We start from the raw sequence: 15,957 nt of genomic DNA on the forward strand, positions 1-15,957 counted from the left end.
AACGTTCCGATCCTTATTAACACAGATTTAAGCCTATTATTACTATTTTTGAAGCCTGTCTATTTAGACTATGCCAGGGGTCTCCAACCTTTTTCATCCAAGGGCCACATTGTTAATTCTAGGGAGGCTTAGAGGGCCAATAATGGAATTTGACTTGTGGGCCACAAACGACGAGGGATTTGATATTAAATTTCCATTAAAATAATATGAGGAGTTTTAAGTAGGTTTAATTAAAACACAGGAAGAAACTAACCAATTCATTTCATTTTAATACAAAGTCATATTTATTGAGTGTAAAAAGGTCATAAGAAAACTCGACAATGCATGAGTTTAGCAAGTTGAACAAGATATGATAAATTTTTTTTAATAGTAATAAGACAACTTGACAATACACGAATTTTCAAAAAGTTACCAAGCTAAAAGATAATACTTATTTTTAGTGAGAAGATTGCATTTGTTTTCCACTTGAAATGCCCGTCCATTTATGATCAAACTTCGAAGTTCCGACATTAAAATTGATTTCAAATGTTCATCTGACAAGGAAGTATTTGGATTTAACAAACTTCATTTTTGAAAATGTCTGCTCACTTTTGTAGGTAGATCCGAAAAGAGAAAACATAGATCGAGCATGGTTTTTTATGTTTTTGAAGTCTTTTACTGGGAGAGAACTGTAAAATAGAAGTGGGTTACCTTCTTTGTGTAAATATATATTTGGAAAAATCTGTTGCATTAACTCTCGGCGGGCCGGACAAAATCTATCCGCGGGCCGGATGTGGCCCGCGGGCAGTAGGTTGGAGAGCACTGGACTATGCTATTAATTACAGCTGATATGTTCGTTAATGTAATACACTCAACCCGTTACACTCAGTGCGAACTGTTCAAATGCTCAAAATGTTTATAAACGGCAGAGGAGCTTGAAATTCTGCTTAAATGAAACAATTCTGTCACAATACCTATAACCGAAATCCACTTTACCCAAATGAGAACTTCACATTAATCTCACTATCTCAGAAAAAACAGCTTAGCACAACAAGGGAGAGTAATAATCTCAGACCAAGCACTTATTTGATTTGGAATCCGTTGATTTGAGAAATCTATATTATGCAATGTTTTTTACAAAATCAAAATCTTTACTATGTTTCCACAATCAATTTTCCTCTCCCTTGTTATGCTAAGCTTTTCTTGTTATCTTGTCATCTCAGAAGAAACAGCTTAGCATAACAAGGGAGAGGAAAATTGATTGTGGAAAACATTAGTAAAGATTTTGATTTTGTAAAAAAAACATTGTATTACATGGATTTCTGAAATCAACTGATTCCAAATCAAAATAATACGTGCTTGGTCTGAAATTGTTTAATTGTGAATTGAAAGTGCATCGTCTGATATTATATGGTTGTGAATTGAATTAGTGCTTAGTCTATTCAATTAAATTTAAGTAAAACTAAATCTTACAGTCATTTCACATTGGAATCATAATTGGACATGTGTTCAGCATAAGCCCTGTTACCAAGTGCCCAAGTAATCATAACTTGATTGGAGCTCATAGTTTTATTGCGTTCAATAAAAGAGAAACATATGAAAGTACAACTTGTTCAACCAATAGACAAGCATCAACATTCATTGCTTTGAGACGAGAACAAGAATGACTCATCAAGAATGATCTATTGTGTCTGAGAATCTACAATCAGACTCACTTGAATCTGTCATGATTGGTTGCATAGGAATCATTGACGTTATTTATGAGGAATACTGAAACAAATCTATCTATAGAGTAGGTGAGTTTTGTAGTCTCTCATCAATTAGTTTCAGAACATTTCACTATCACTAGAGTAGAACAACGGTTTGGAGGCTGCCTGAGTGAAATAGAATATGTCGAATGTGTGTTCATGTGAGTGAAATGGAATATGTTGAACGTGTGTACATGTAAGTGGCATGTCAATAATAATCAGCTCACATCGCTCTAATCTCAATTGAGATCCAACTATAATTTTACTTTCCCCAACTACATGATACGTTTATCTGATTGCACTCTCAGTACAATTCTCACTTTTGATTGGGAGCATGAGGAAAAACAAAACACTTCTCTAGTAATTGTACAACATACATCTATGTTATAGTACTTGATAAACTGTAGATAGTAAAACTTCAGAGCAAACGATGATTATCTCTTATTTTTGAGTCAGAATCCGTTATGTGTAAAATGAAAAGTTTCTGTTTAATAGTAAAAGTGAGTTGAAGTGTTTAAGTCGTACTTTTGAAGTGTTTAATAGTACTTTTCAGTACTAATAGTAGTTTAGTACTAATAATAATTTAGTAGTAATAGTACTTAATTACTAATAGTAATTTAGTCTCAAATGACTATGACTAAGCATTGCCAAATGGAAGCTTGAGACATTCCGAGGTACACTACTTCAAAAAAGCTCGATGTTTTTGTGTAAGATATTTCTTCCAAATACAATGAGAAGAAAAGTTCTGCTCCTTGAGATATCAGTAAAGCTTCATTGATAAATTTCATCCAGTAATTGCTTCCAATTTTCAATATTATTATGACCTTAATTCTTTCTCTTTGCATGTGGAAAGAATGAAATCTTCACTGAATCAAAGAAAAACTGAAAATATTCACCAAATTGAAAAATAACTGAGAAAATTCTACAATTTAATATCTACCAGTAGTTGTGTGAACAGTAGACCTCACGCAGTTCTCTCATCCACTAGTATCTGATGTCACCTGTTCTAGTTGAATCACAATTCACAGTTGAATCATAATTTACTCTTAAAACTGTTATTTGTTTTCTCCAAGATCAAAAACTCACTTATGATAATAAACTCAGTTCACGTTTGAATTTTTATCCCAATGATGATTCATCCAGTTTCGTGATAATCTTTCCATCTGATAAAAATATTTCTCAACTATTTTAAAATTATTTTTTCTCAATCAAGAATAATATTATAATTTCTTCAGCATTATTCAGTTCATTTAATCATCTTCTATTTTAATTTCAATCACCTATTAAATTTGTTTTTCAAATGTGAGAATATTGATACAGATGGGCACGCAACATAAAAAATATTGAAACCACACTCTATAGAAATAGACACGGCCAGACATCTGTTTAATGCATGCAATTATTTCATTTGTCGGCTGATAAATTATGAATAATTCTATAGTCTAATTGATCCTATCTTCAAAGTAGATGATATATATATAGTGATATCAGAGTATGGAGGAATTCCTTTTCTTTTTATATGTATTATCCTTAAGATGAAAAATTTCAAAAAACCTTGTGTATACATCGACGCGTAGTTGAAAAAGGAATATTCCTGCCAAATCTCATCGAGTTCTATCAACGTGTTTGGCCGTAATCGCGTTACATACAGACAGACAAAAGCAAATCGAGTTGAAACATAGACCTCACTACGTTCGGTCAATTATTGATCTTCCATGATCAAATTTGATTAATGATACATCAAGCTGATGCAGCTCCTAATTAGGACTGGAATGCATTCCTCATCAACAAGTAAGTGTTTTTTTTTTAATATTTACGTAGAAACACAGTGTCTAGATTATAAGAGAGTCAATAAGTCGTTTCCAATGTTTTCAATATGTTTGTATGTTTTCAATACCAGTATATTTGTTCAAAATCAATTTAAATTACAGAACCAGGTTTCATGGCAACACCTGCCACATCTGCGGCTTAACACATCTTCATTTATAGTGTAGTATTAGTCCGGGCGCAAATGTCATGAATAAGTCACTCCGTGATCATTTTTGGGTAACAGCCGTGGGAGATGTCTCAATTTATTCGTTAGGTCTAGCATAATAGGATCGTGATGATGAAAAGTAGAAATCACAGACAAACACCTCGGAAACAAGATGACCGCCAAAATTTTCAGGGTTTTGCTATATCGCTTGTATTTCAATAACCGCTCAAGATATTCAACCGTTTTTTTTAGAATTACAGACGATTTTTTGAAAATCGACTTTTTTTGGCCGCCATTTGTTTTTTTATGACAAACATTTTTGAGATTGTCATCATGGATAATCTCTTTCTACACATCATTACAAAGAGATTGATACCATTCCCAAGTCTGTACCTTCAAGGAGTCATGAGTTACACGGTTTTCTAATTGTTGGAATTGGCATTTGGTGGAAAAAGCGTGTTTTCCGCTGCAAACAGAACTTTTCTCTCTTTATCCGATGACGCTCCAGCCGTGGAATATGGACTCACAGCCTCCAAAGATGTCATTTTCACGCTTAGGAAATATTCTAAAACAGTGTACCAATAACACTAGTGTATTTTGAAGTTGAATAGGCTAAATCTTGAAAAGAGTGTTTGAAATGAGACGATTCTCTCGAATATCATAGTTTAGTTAATTCCAAACACTTTGGTGATAAAACCAATCCGATATCTCACACAATAACTGAATAGCAAGCGATATAATAATTTATGTAAGTAATGACCGCCATCTTGAATTTTTCAATGATGTCGAATATTTTCGTTGTTTCCATCATCAATATTCTTATTCGTCTTGTTGTAACGAAGAGATTGAAACCATTTGCAAGTCTCTATCTTGGAGTATTGATGAAAAAATCGATTTTATAGTTCTAGCTTGTTACCTCATTCATATGAAAAAACACACCAGTAACCATGCAGGGTTTTCTATGGAGGGCGCAGGAGAACCCATTTTTTGACATACAGCGCATTAAGGTATATCGTTTGAAAGTTTAAAAAACGCTCTAAATTTCATATATTTAAAATTGCTCTGTATCTCTTGCACAAAAAAAGTTGTAATGGAATGTTATTTGAAAAAAAAATAGAAAATTTTTTGGGCTTTTGAAGGTTATAACTAAAAAATATGCGTTTTAGAGGAGAATTTTATGAAAAAAAATTGTAAAGGAAGGTTTTAAAAATATTTTCCTCTAGAAAAACGGTTGAATATCTTAACGGTTATCGAAATACAAGCGATATAGCAAAACCCTGAACATTTTGGCGGCCATCTTGTTTCCGAGGTGTTTGCCTGTGATTTCGACTTATCATCATCACGATACTGATTGTGCTAGACCTAAAGAATAAATTAAGACATCTTCCACAGCTCTTACCCAAAATGATTACGGAGTGACATTTGCGCCCGTACTATATTGACATCAACGTCTTATACTTTCAGCTATGGAGAAATACCACAATATCCCCTCCCATACAATCAAATTATCAATAATATTCCCTTAGTATTTTCTTCAGGCTGAATTTCCTCAATCTCTATTCTGTGTGATTAAATTTGATGAAGAATCCTCCCCTGATATGGAACTATTCCATTTTGGAGCAGTCTGTTCCTGTGAAAAGACTTTCCTCGCAGAGTGCATCCAATCGGAAACTTTCTAGAGTTGACACTTTTCATTTAGCAGTTTATTCTGCTTTGCACTGAACACACACACGCTTTTAATGTCTCCGCTAGCCTAGGCTATTAACGATTTTTTCTCCAATTACAGGAGCTGTTTCCTTCCTCTCAAATAAATGGAGGAAAAGGACATCCTCTACTAGACTTCATAGGATACGTTTAGAAAATTCGAGTGACCCAGTTGGTATTCCAGGGAAAAGTGAAGATTTCATTTTGTTTACGGTTCTTCCGTGCAACGATTGAACAAAGACGATGTCCACTGTTAGTGACATAAACATGTAGAATAAAAGCTAGAGGAAGGGCGGAACCAGGTAACACTTTTAGAGTTGGTATTACCTTTCACACTATTGTAGACTTGTTTCCTTGTTGGTTGATTATTCTATCAAACATAAACAAACAAAACAAGAGTCTGTTTAAATTAAACAAAAATATTATAAAATGATTCCAATTTTTCAATAAAAAAATGAGATAGATATTTTCCTGTTATTCAATTCCTACTTTAATTGACCGAGCGAAGTGAGGTCTAAGATTCAAGTCGACGGTTTTGGATTTCTCTTGAGATTTTCATGAAATTTGACAGGTATGTTCCTTTTGGAACTGCGCGTCGACGAATATACAAGGTTTTTGGAAATTCTACATTTCAAGGATAATATAAAAGGAAAAGAGCCTCCTTCATACGCCAATATTAGAGTAAAAATCAGACTATAGAATTATTCATCATAAATCAGCTGTCGAGTGGATTATAAATTGCATGCAATTCAACATCTCAATGTACCTTGGTGAAACATCAGCTGCTGTGTGGACTATTAATTGCATGCCTCATTGAATGCAATTTTTATGTACTATTAAATTAACTATTGATTGCATGCAATAAAGCATGCAGTTGATAACTTGAGTAGCATAGTATTTTCTCCTGACTTTTCTCTGCTTTCAACTTGGTAAGCTTTTGGTGTAGCATAGCTGTTTACATCAAATTATTGGCATTGTCGATACAACAATCCCAAACAGCAATTAGTCGTTATTCTCGCAGACATGACAGGACAGGACAGAATTTACTCTGATGAACAGTATTAGAGGAGACTGGTTTATAACTGCGCGAGGTCTAGTGTTCACATAACTACTATTTATGGAGTAGCAGTAATTTTGTTGTTATAGCTATAGTTGATGCAACATTATTATAATAAATGGGACTTACGCCTACTGTCCGTTGCGTATTAAAGAATTTAACCACTGATAAGCTAACCGGTAAGAAAGTAGCGAATTTGTTGTTATGACATTAATGTTTGGACAGGCAAAAATTGGAGTATGAATTATAGAATATTCAATCTATCAGAAGCTAACAAATAAAAGAAATGCAGGCTAATTTACTACTAATTTTCTACTGTATTATTGATACATTATAATATAGTGTCAAATTAACCTTTTAGAAGTAGTATCTTGAAATTGCTAGTTATAGGTATCTGATGAGATGTTTTGTATTTTGTTGTATTGCTGATGTGAACAATAAACTTGAAACTTAAACTTGAAACTTAAACTTGAAACTTAAACTTGAAACTTAAACTTGAAACTTAAACTTGAAACTTAAACTTGAAACTTAAACTTGAAACTTAAACTTGAAACTTAAACTTGAAACTTAAACTTGAAACTTAAACTTGAAACTTAAACTTGAAACTTAAACTTGAAACTTAAACTTGAAACCTAAACTTGAAACTTAAACTTGAAACTTAAACTTGAAACTTAAACTTGAAACTTAAACTTGAAACTTAAACTTGAAACTTAAACTTGAAACTTAAACTTGAAACTTAAACTTGAAACTTAAACTTGAAACTTAAACTTGAAACTTAAACTTGAAACTTAAACTTGAAACTTAAACTAGAAACTTGAAATTTGATATCATGATATCTGACGATGGGAAGAGCATTGAGAGAGTTATTTCAAATTCCTTTTCATTGGTTCATTATTTTTCGTGATTTTGAAATCTTGGCGTGAGCCAATGGATTTGAGTTGTAGACAATCACAGGTTGAACAAGATTCGTTGGAATAGCAACAGTCAATGACAGCTCAGTAAGCTAAGGCAAGCTAACCAATAGGAGAATTACATAGGAGAACTGCATTGTCATGGCAATAGTCAACAACCAATAGGAGAATTGCAACTTCATTTTCATTTCAATAGTCTGGAGCATGTGAGACAAGTCTGAAGAGAGAATTCAACCAAACACAAAGTAACCTATCGGAGAGCATTGTCTTTGCTGGCTAACTAGAGCCATAGAGAAAAGATAGCATAAGAAGATATCCCATGGTATAGGTCATTTATGTTCCAAATTTCAAGCCGATTTTTGTCAACTCAAGCCGATTACTGTTGACTACTGTCTATTATTACTGTTTCAGCCGGGTGAGAGTGTAAGAATGGCACAGTATGAGAGACTACCAGGATCACAAAGCTTTACAAAATATAATTACAACGATTATCGGCTTGAGTTAACATTAAAAATTGGAACATGAACGTTCTATACCATGGGATATCTTCTAATACTATCTTCTATTTATGCTAGAGCTGAGTGAGAAGGAATTTAAACAATGAAATGAAATGAAAATGTGAAATGCAATGAAATGTGAACAATTACATTAAATTATTAATCAAAAGAAAAAACCTATTCACAATCCCTCCCAAGCCATAAAATTTACGAGTAAGTCAGTATTAAGCCACAAGTATTTTCACAATATATAGATACAAAAAAATGTATTATTCTTATTTCCAGATAATTCTCATTATTTTCCTGATTGGAATGATGATGATTGTATATAATGAGAAGCATAATGAAATGTGAACCACCGAAAGAAGTTTCAATTTATTTATTAGGTTAGCAAAAACAATACATCGATCCGTAAAGAAAAAAACAGGATATTACCCAAAACTTTTCAATTTAGTTTCAAATGGTTTTTGATAATCTATTGAACAGCAATCAAATAATTGATATTTCATTATCTCTTCAATTTTTGAAACTTTGTGTACTGATCTATGTATAGTGATGAAAAATCTACTGGAAAACTGAAATCTCAAATGAAACTGGTAGACTATAACACACGATGAAATGTGAACCATCACTGGAGGTTTTGTAGGCTATTATAGATTCAACGATTGAATAATTCAACCCTTCAATCTTTTCAATTTCTCAATTATAATTTTCCAGTATTTTCATTATATGCTTCTCATGGAAGGCTGCCATGAGACAGGCTGCTACTGCACACTATAAAAATGGAAATGTCATTATCCAATTCGCAAGCTATAAACATGGAAATGGAGATGAAAATACGATCAAACTTCTGTATATGTGTATATATAATTATTGTTTTCAGAGTACTTTTTCCTTAGTGTAAATTGTGAAATTCGATTATTTTTTAGTCGTAATTTTTTTAAAGTCGTCAAAACAGCTGTTCTACAGATGAAATATCTCGACTATGTGTTATTTTTATGAACTGCGCTACCTACCTACCTCATGCACGAGAAGGAGGTTACTAAGTCCATTTCTCAAGGATGGGGTGGACCCCCCATTAGTTTCCCAGAGAGGAGAATCATGCCAGTTGATAGAGCTGATAAAAAGCTATCCATTTAATAAATTTGAAGAAAATCGTTACAGCCGTTTTCGAGAAAACCGTGAAAAACATGGTTTTTTAGTGATTATCCGCCATTTTTCTCAAAAATATTACGGAGCTCCTGCAATTTTCCCAGAAATGAGACTCATGTCAGTTGATAGGGCTTATAAATAGCTATCCATGGTATAAATTTGAAGAAAATCGTTAGAGCCGTTTCGAGAAAACCGTGAAAAACATGGTTTTTAGTAATTATCCGCCATTTTTCTCGAGAATATTACGCAGCTCCTGCAATTTTCCCAGAAATGAGACTTATGTCAGTTGATAGGGCTCATAAATAGCTATTCATGGTATAAATTTAAAGAAAATCGTTAGAGCCGTTTTTGAGAAAATCGTGAAAAACATGGTTTTTAGTAATTATCCGCCATTTTTTCCGCCATCTTGAATTGAATTTTATTGAATTTCTTATTGTCGGGTCCTCATGGTATAAGGACCTTAAGTTTAAAATTTCAAGTCAATTGGTTAATTAGGAATGGAGTTATCGTGTTCACAGACATACACACATACACACATACACACATACACACACACACACACACACACACAGACCAACACCCAAAAATCATGTTTTGGACTCAGGGGAACTTGAAACGTATAGAAAACTTGAAATTGGGGTACCTTAATTTTTTTGGAAAGCAATACTTTCCTTACCTATGGTAGTAGGGCAAGGAAAGTAAAATAGATACAACGATTATCGGCTTGAGATAACATTGAAAATTGGAACATGAACGTTCTATACCATGTGATATCTTCTAATACTATCTTTTATTTATGCTAGAGCTGAGTGAGAAGGAATTTGAACAATGAGATGAAATGGAATGAAATTAAATGAAAATGTGAAATGAATGCAATGAAATGTGAACAATTACATGAATTATTATTCAAAAGAAAAAACCTATTCACAATCCCTTCCAAGCCATAAAATTTACGAGTAAGTCAGTATTAAGCCACAAGTATTTTCACAATATATAGATACAACAAAATGTATTATTCTTATTTCCAGATAATTCTCATTATTTTCCTGATTGGAATGATAATAATTGTATATAGTAGGAAGCATAATGAAATGTGAGCCATCGAAAGAAGTTTCAATTTATTTATTAGGTTAGCAAAAACAATACATCGATCCGTAAAGAAAAAAAACAGGATATTACCAAAACTTTTTCAATTTAGTTTCAAATGATTATTATAATCTATTAAACAGCAATCAAATAATTGATATTCCATTATCTCTTCAATTTTTGAAACTTTGTGTACTGATCCTTGTATAGTGATGAATCTGAAATGACACTATAATATTGAGGTCCACGTTATAATGGCAGTGAATAAAGATAGGAGAATAGCGATGCCGATCTCCTGCATTATTTAATTATATTTCAACACTGTCTAAACATAATTGGCATCGTTGTGGACCTAGGAAAAGATAGTACCACCGGCTTTGTCGAATGATAGACAAGGATAGCAAAACCAAAGTTGATCAAATACTGTCATTATAACGTGGACCTCACTATAGTAGACTATAACACACGATGAAATGTGTACCATAACTAGCGGTTTTATAGGCTATTATAGATTCAAGGATTGAATAATACAACCCTTCAATCTTTTCAATTGTAATTTTCCAGTATTTTCATTATTGGCTTCTCATGGAAGGCTGCCATGAGGCAGGCTGCTACTGCACACTATAAAAATGGAATTGTCACTATCTAATTCGCAAGCTATAAACATGGAAATGGAGATGAAAATACTGGTAAACAGTTCCTGATAAGAGTGGTGATGAAAATGTAATGAATTAAGTATAACTAGTGATGAAAATACTCGAAAACTGCTCAAATGAGACTCGTTATAGAATGAAGTGATTAATGTACGATATTTGATGACAATACTGTAAATACACAAGAATTTAATGATTCATGTACGATCGGTGAAATACGGGCGGGGGAGCTTAAAAACAGGGGGAAACATAATAAGTACTGGAAAACTGCTGTATGATAAGACTCATGATAAGAATGAAGTGATACATGTAGGATCTTAGATGGAAAAACTGTAAATACATAAGAATTTAATGATTCATGTACGGTCGGTGATGGGGGTACTGGAAAACTGCAAAGGATTGTAGTGATGGAGGTAATGAAAAAACAGTAAAATTGCAATTGGTAAGACACGTGATGAAATGTGGACCGCAGTGAACTGGGCCGTGGTGTCAGGGTGAAGGTGAAGGTTGCGTGGCGGAAAGAGGAGAGAAACATTATGCAACGAAAGGGATGGTCAGTGCGGAGCAGAGCAGAGGAAGGGATGCAAGGAAAGTGGCGTTGGGCGGGGGAAGCTGTGTGCCACATCGCGACCGGTCGCTCGCGGGGAGATGGAGCCCTGTTATAAAGAGGAGCTGAGACGTTGCCGGCCACATCTGCTAGCTGTGAGTGGTGTAGTAGCCATGTGGAAGTGTGTGGTAACCGTTTTGTGCCTTACGATAGTGGTTAGGGGAGCCGAAGTGCAACAGCCTTCGGCCTCCGTAGCCAAGACTCTCAAGGTTGAGTCGGATCCGTGGATGTCGTTTATTGAGTGTTTCAAGAGCGATGCACCCGGTGGATGTCTGCAGCGACGGGCCTTCAAGGCTCTGCTCAGCTGGGCTGAGGGTGACGAGGCCAATGAGATCACCTCGGGAGGCCAGCGCAACACCGAGTCTGACGACGAAGAGCCCAAGGTTGAGGGTCTTCCTGCGGGAACTCCTCCAGCCGTCGGGCGCATCATTGATCGTCTCGGTGATCTGATTGCCACCAGCCTGGCACAGTTCTACCCTGAGCCCAATGACGATGGAACCCCCAACCTGTCTGCCGAATCCGAGCAACGATCCAATGGAGTTGAGCAAGGTGAGCTAGTGATACAACCTCAGTGATTATTTACCTCCGATGCACTTTCATCCCAGAGTTATCTATCACAGTGGTGAAAAATCAACATGGATATCTCAGTTTCCAAAAAATCAAAACCCAGTGTAAAACATGGACTTTTAATCAGTGTGAATTCAGGAGTGATACTCACCTTTCACGATGTGATCTCAAATACTAGATTGTTCTTAATGTGATTTAAGTGAAAAACATGTATGAAAGATTAGATATCAATACACAATCACCCCAAATAACTATAGTGTATTTGAACGTGTTTCTATTGTTTTAATTTTTTTTAATTAGTCAGTTGGAATTCGTGGATCGTTACCACCGAGAGATTCTGTTGTTTTTTCACCACTAATGCTATCAAATAGACAGCTGAAATAATTTTCATCACTTTAAAAATATATTCACTATTAAATTTCAATAATGAATTCCAAAGTTATAAAATCTCAATAGATGACAGTAAATTAATCGAACATCTACTCACATTATTCTAAAGTTCTAATTATAAAGAGCTGAAGAAAATGAAACAAATAGAAGCTGGTCTGAACTATTTTGAAATATTAGAAGCTAGAAATTGAAAGTGCATCCATGTTTAAAAATGTATATATGTATAATATTTCAAAGTGGAATTGATTGAATATCAGCTTATTTTGATGTTAAATATGTCGCATTTTCTGCCTTACGTCAGCCAATTCACAATCGAAGATGAATCTTTATATTTTCATCTAATTTATCTCTAAAAAATGTGCAGTGTAAATTATTATTCTTATTTTATGTACAGTACCATAAATAATTTGGATTAAGGAGTAACATGATTTTGATGCTTCAGCTTCCACTTATATTCACGTGATATTCATTGAAATTTATCTATTCAAGGTAATCCGGCTATATTTCTGCCCTATCGAATTGTTGTCTATTAATGTCTCATATTTGGCTAGCAAGAGGAATTTTTCAGAAGTTGATATTCTGTTTTTTCATTGTCGGTTCCATCCGTGGTTGATTCAAATCTGTTTAAGTTTGCAATTTTCATCGATATATTCCAAGTTCGGTTCTTCTTCTATTCTTTCTCGATTAATTTTCATAAAATATTCTCATTCCTGAAGTTATACCTGGATTCCTATCCCAAAACTAATGAATTCAGATCTGAAATATTCAATTTTTGCCAGATCTGAAATTCATCATCAGTCATCTTCATCCAATAATATAACTCTTAAAATGATTATATGAACTTTCGTGGATGCATATTTTATGCAATTTAAAGTTTCCTGAAAATGAATTAAGAAAATTACGATAGAAAGGGTTCACCTCATAGAATATGATCATTGCTGGATGTATTGATTCATTAGTCTTTTGTAAAACCAAATCATCAGTGTAAAGAAAAATCGGAAAACCATCACAGGGGTTTCAATAAAGTACCTTGCATCCCATGTTAGTAGAAAACCGTATATTATTTTTTTATAGGATCATTGAAGCTCATGAAATCAATAATCAATCACAAGAATAGTCCAAATTTCAATCTTCATACAACGAAGGCTTATTCAAGTCTATTACAGTATGATGAAGAATTACCTGCTTATTTATTGTATTATGAAAGGTAGAGGAATAGGTGGAGGATTGAAGCTAATAATAATAATATACATACTGAAAGAATTATCTTGAAACTTCATGATGATTTATCTTGTACTCATTAAAGTACTTGATTGTAAAATATGTTGTAAATTTTTGATTTGTATAGAATGGCTGCATAGAATGAGTAGCATTTATTTTCAGCCTCAAGCATGTAAAGTTCATTATTCATAAGAATTGTCTTCTATTTGTATAATTTCATTGAATATATTCCTCTCAGATTATAAATGAAACTATCTGGTTTTGATTTGGCGTTTTTGTCTCCATATTTCAAATCAGTTCCATCAGTAATATGGGATGGAAGGTACTTTAATCTATTCTTATAAAACTTATTTAGCAAATCAGAAGAGTGATTATTACTGATTGGAATTCCACTTTTTAATAGAATAATTTCGTAGTCAATAAATTGGGAAAGAGAGAGTTTCGAGTTTATAATTTTGAGATAGACACAAACACAATTTGTGTATTCAAAAATGATAGATGAGAATAAATTGATCAGAATCGGTCTTGATGAACTAAGTGAGAATGAACACATATTTGTAGAGAAATGATTCACTTGAAATCGTATTTTGTGAACTTGTGAGTAGAAGAATCTCTTTCGAGTTGATCGTTACATGTTACATTTTATTCAAGTTGTTCATTGAAATAATTCTCACTTGTTACTCACGATCATATAATTTGATAACAGATCAATGACATAAGATATTTTTGGAGGATTAAATAAGATTTCCGTCTCTGTGAATGACGGTGGTATCAATATCTGTTGAGGCTAAAGAGAATTAGCCAGACAATTTTGATAATAAATTCCTGTGAAATATTGTGATTGATTGTTTCAGTATTATATATACTCATAATGTGTTATAACATGTTACAGTGACATGTTACTGTGTTACCTTGTAACATGCTATTGCGTTACAGTGTAACATGTTATATGTGACTGCCACAAATAGTTTTACAAGTCACTAGTCAATGACATCATTTTAGTACCACTGTGAAATATGTGATTGTGTATGATTTTTGTATCCGTACAAAGGTAAAAAATCATGCTTTCTGAACTCGGATGAGTCAATGTGGGTGTGTAATCAATTATATAACAAAATGATTTCATGTCTACGGAGGTGTCTATAACACAAATTTATCATAGAAAATTATTAACTCACTCACTCACTCATTCAGTAACACTTCAATACCAATTTCAGAGTTATTGTGTTCATAGCAAGGAGTGGAAAATTCTTTGAGTCTGAGAGAATCGTCAATGATTGAAAAAAGTTCACTATTGGCTGAACGTAACGATGCAATGTGATAGATTCATATTGAGAATTGTTTTATGTATGGTTTTACATTTATCACAATGAAGAAGATTCATTTCAGACATAATTTCATCACAGTGTATGTAACAAGTGTGATATAGATTACGAATTTATGCGCATGATCAGTAATTGCAAATGACATGAGCATAATACGACTGAATGATGTATTTTATTACATAATGATGTATTGAAACACTTGAAAAGTTTGAGTAAAGTGATGACAAATGTCATGATCTCGTAACACACGTATACAGAATGACTCTTTCATCAGAGCAAAGTAACTACTGTACTTCCAATCAAAAGTACCTGCAAATTTGCTGGTGCTCAAGTGATCATGGGTTCCATCACTTAAAGTTGATGATACTTTGCTATGATGATATGAGAAACAGAACAACAATGAATGGATTTTTATCCATTGATTATTTCGTTTTTATTAATCAGTGAACTCTCTCAACTTTCAACCGTGGTACTTTCAATTCAAAGTAGCCTACACGCAAATTTGATGCTGCATTTTGCACCAAGATATATGATTCAAAGTGAGAGTAATTCAATCAATATTGTTGATGATTATGATTCTACTATAATTCGAGATCTGTAGACCTACATTCATTGATTATGATTTCGTTCACACACCACATTGAACTTGTAACTGCTCTCAATTCAATGTACTCGCAAATTTGATGATGCTGTTGGTACATTATATAAAGCAAGAGTTAATGGTCATTTGAGTGATGCTTTTTATGTACATCACAGTAAATGGCAAAATTGGTTTTTACCTGTTGTCTCAATGAATAAATAAATAAATGATGAAGAAATACTTTCTTTGATCAAAATAACTCTCATATTTAGTCATGCTAATGATACAATGATATAAAGAGACAATGATCATTCAAGTGATGATTCTAGTTAACACAATAGTAAATATGTTTTTAAGAGTGTCTCCAACTTAATGTACTTGCAAATTTGATGGTACCCTAGGTACATGATACAAAGCAATCAATTTTGGTTTACATTAGGCTATATTATGTCGGAGAGCTTTTAAGAGTAGTTTCAACTGAAAGTACTTGGAAATTTGATGATAC

The 15,957-nt window shown here is 33.4% G+C and overlaps 1 protein-coding gene across 2 annotated transcripts in view; it reads left to right on the forward strand.

Moving 5' to 3' along the window:
* The first annotated feature begins 11,379 nt into the window (after positions 1-11,379).
* The window catches only part of LOC111055870, a 31,906-nt gene continuing 27,328 nt past the window's right edge, over positions 11,380-15,957 (forward strand). For both annotated transcript variants that reach the window (XM_022343172.2, XM_022343173.2), the window contains exon 1: positions 11,380-11,918. In XM_022343172.2, coding sequence (XP_022198864.2) covers positions 11,411-11,918 — 508 coding nt within the window. In that variant the 5' untranslated portion in view covers positions 11,380-11,410. The remainder of the gene's footprint in view (positions 11,919-15,957) is intronic.

This window comes from Nilaparvata lugens, chromosome X (assembly GCF_014356525.2).
Source record: "Nilaparvata lugens isolate BPH chromosome X, ASM1435652v1, whole genome shotgun sequence".
In the NCBI taxonomy this organism is placed as follows: Eukaryota; Metazoa; Arthropoda; class Insecta; order Hemiptera; family Delphacidae; genus Nilaparvata; species Nilaparvata lugens.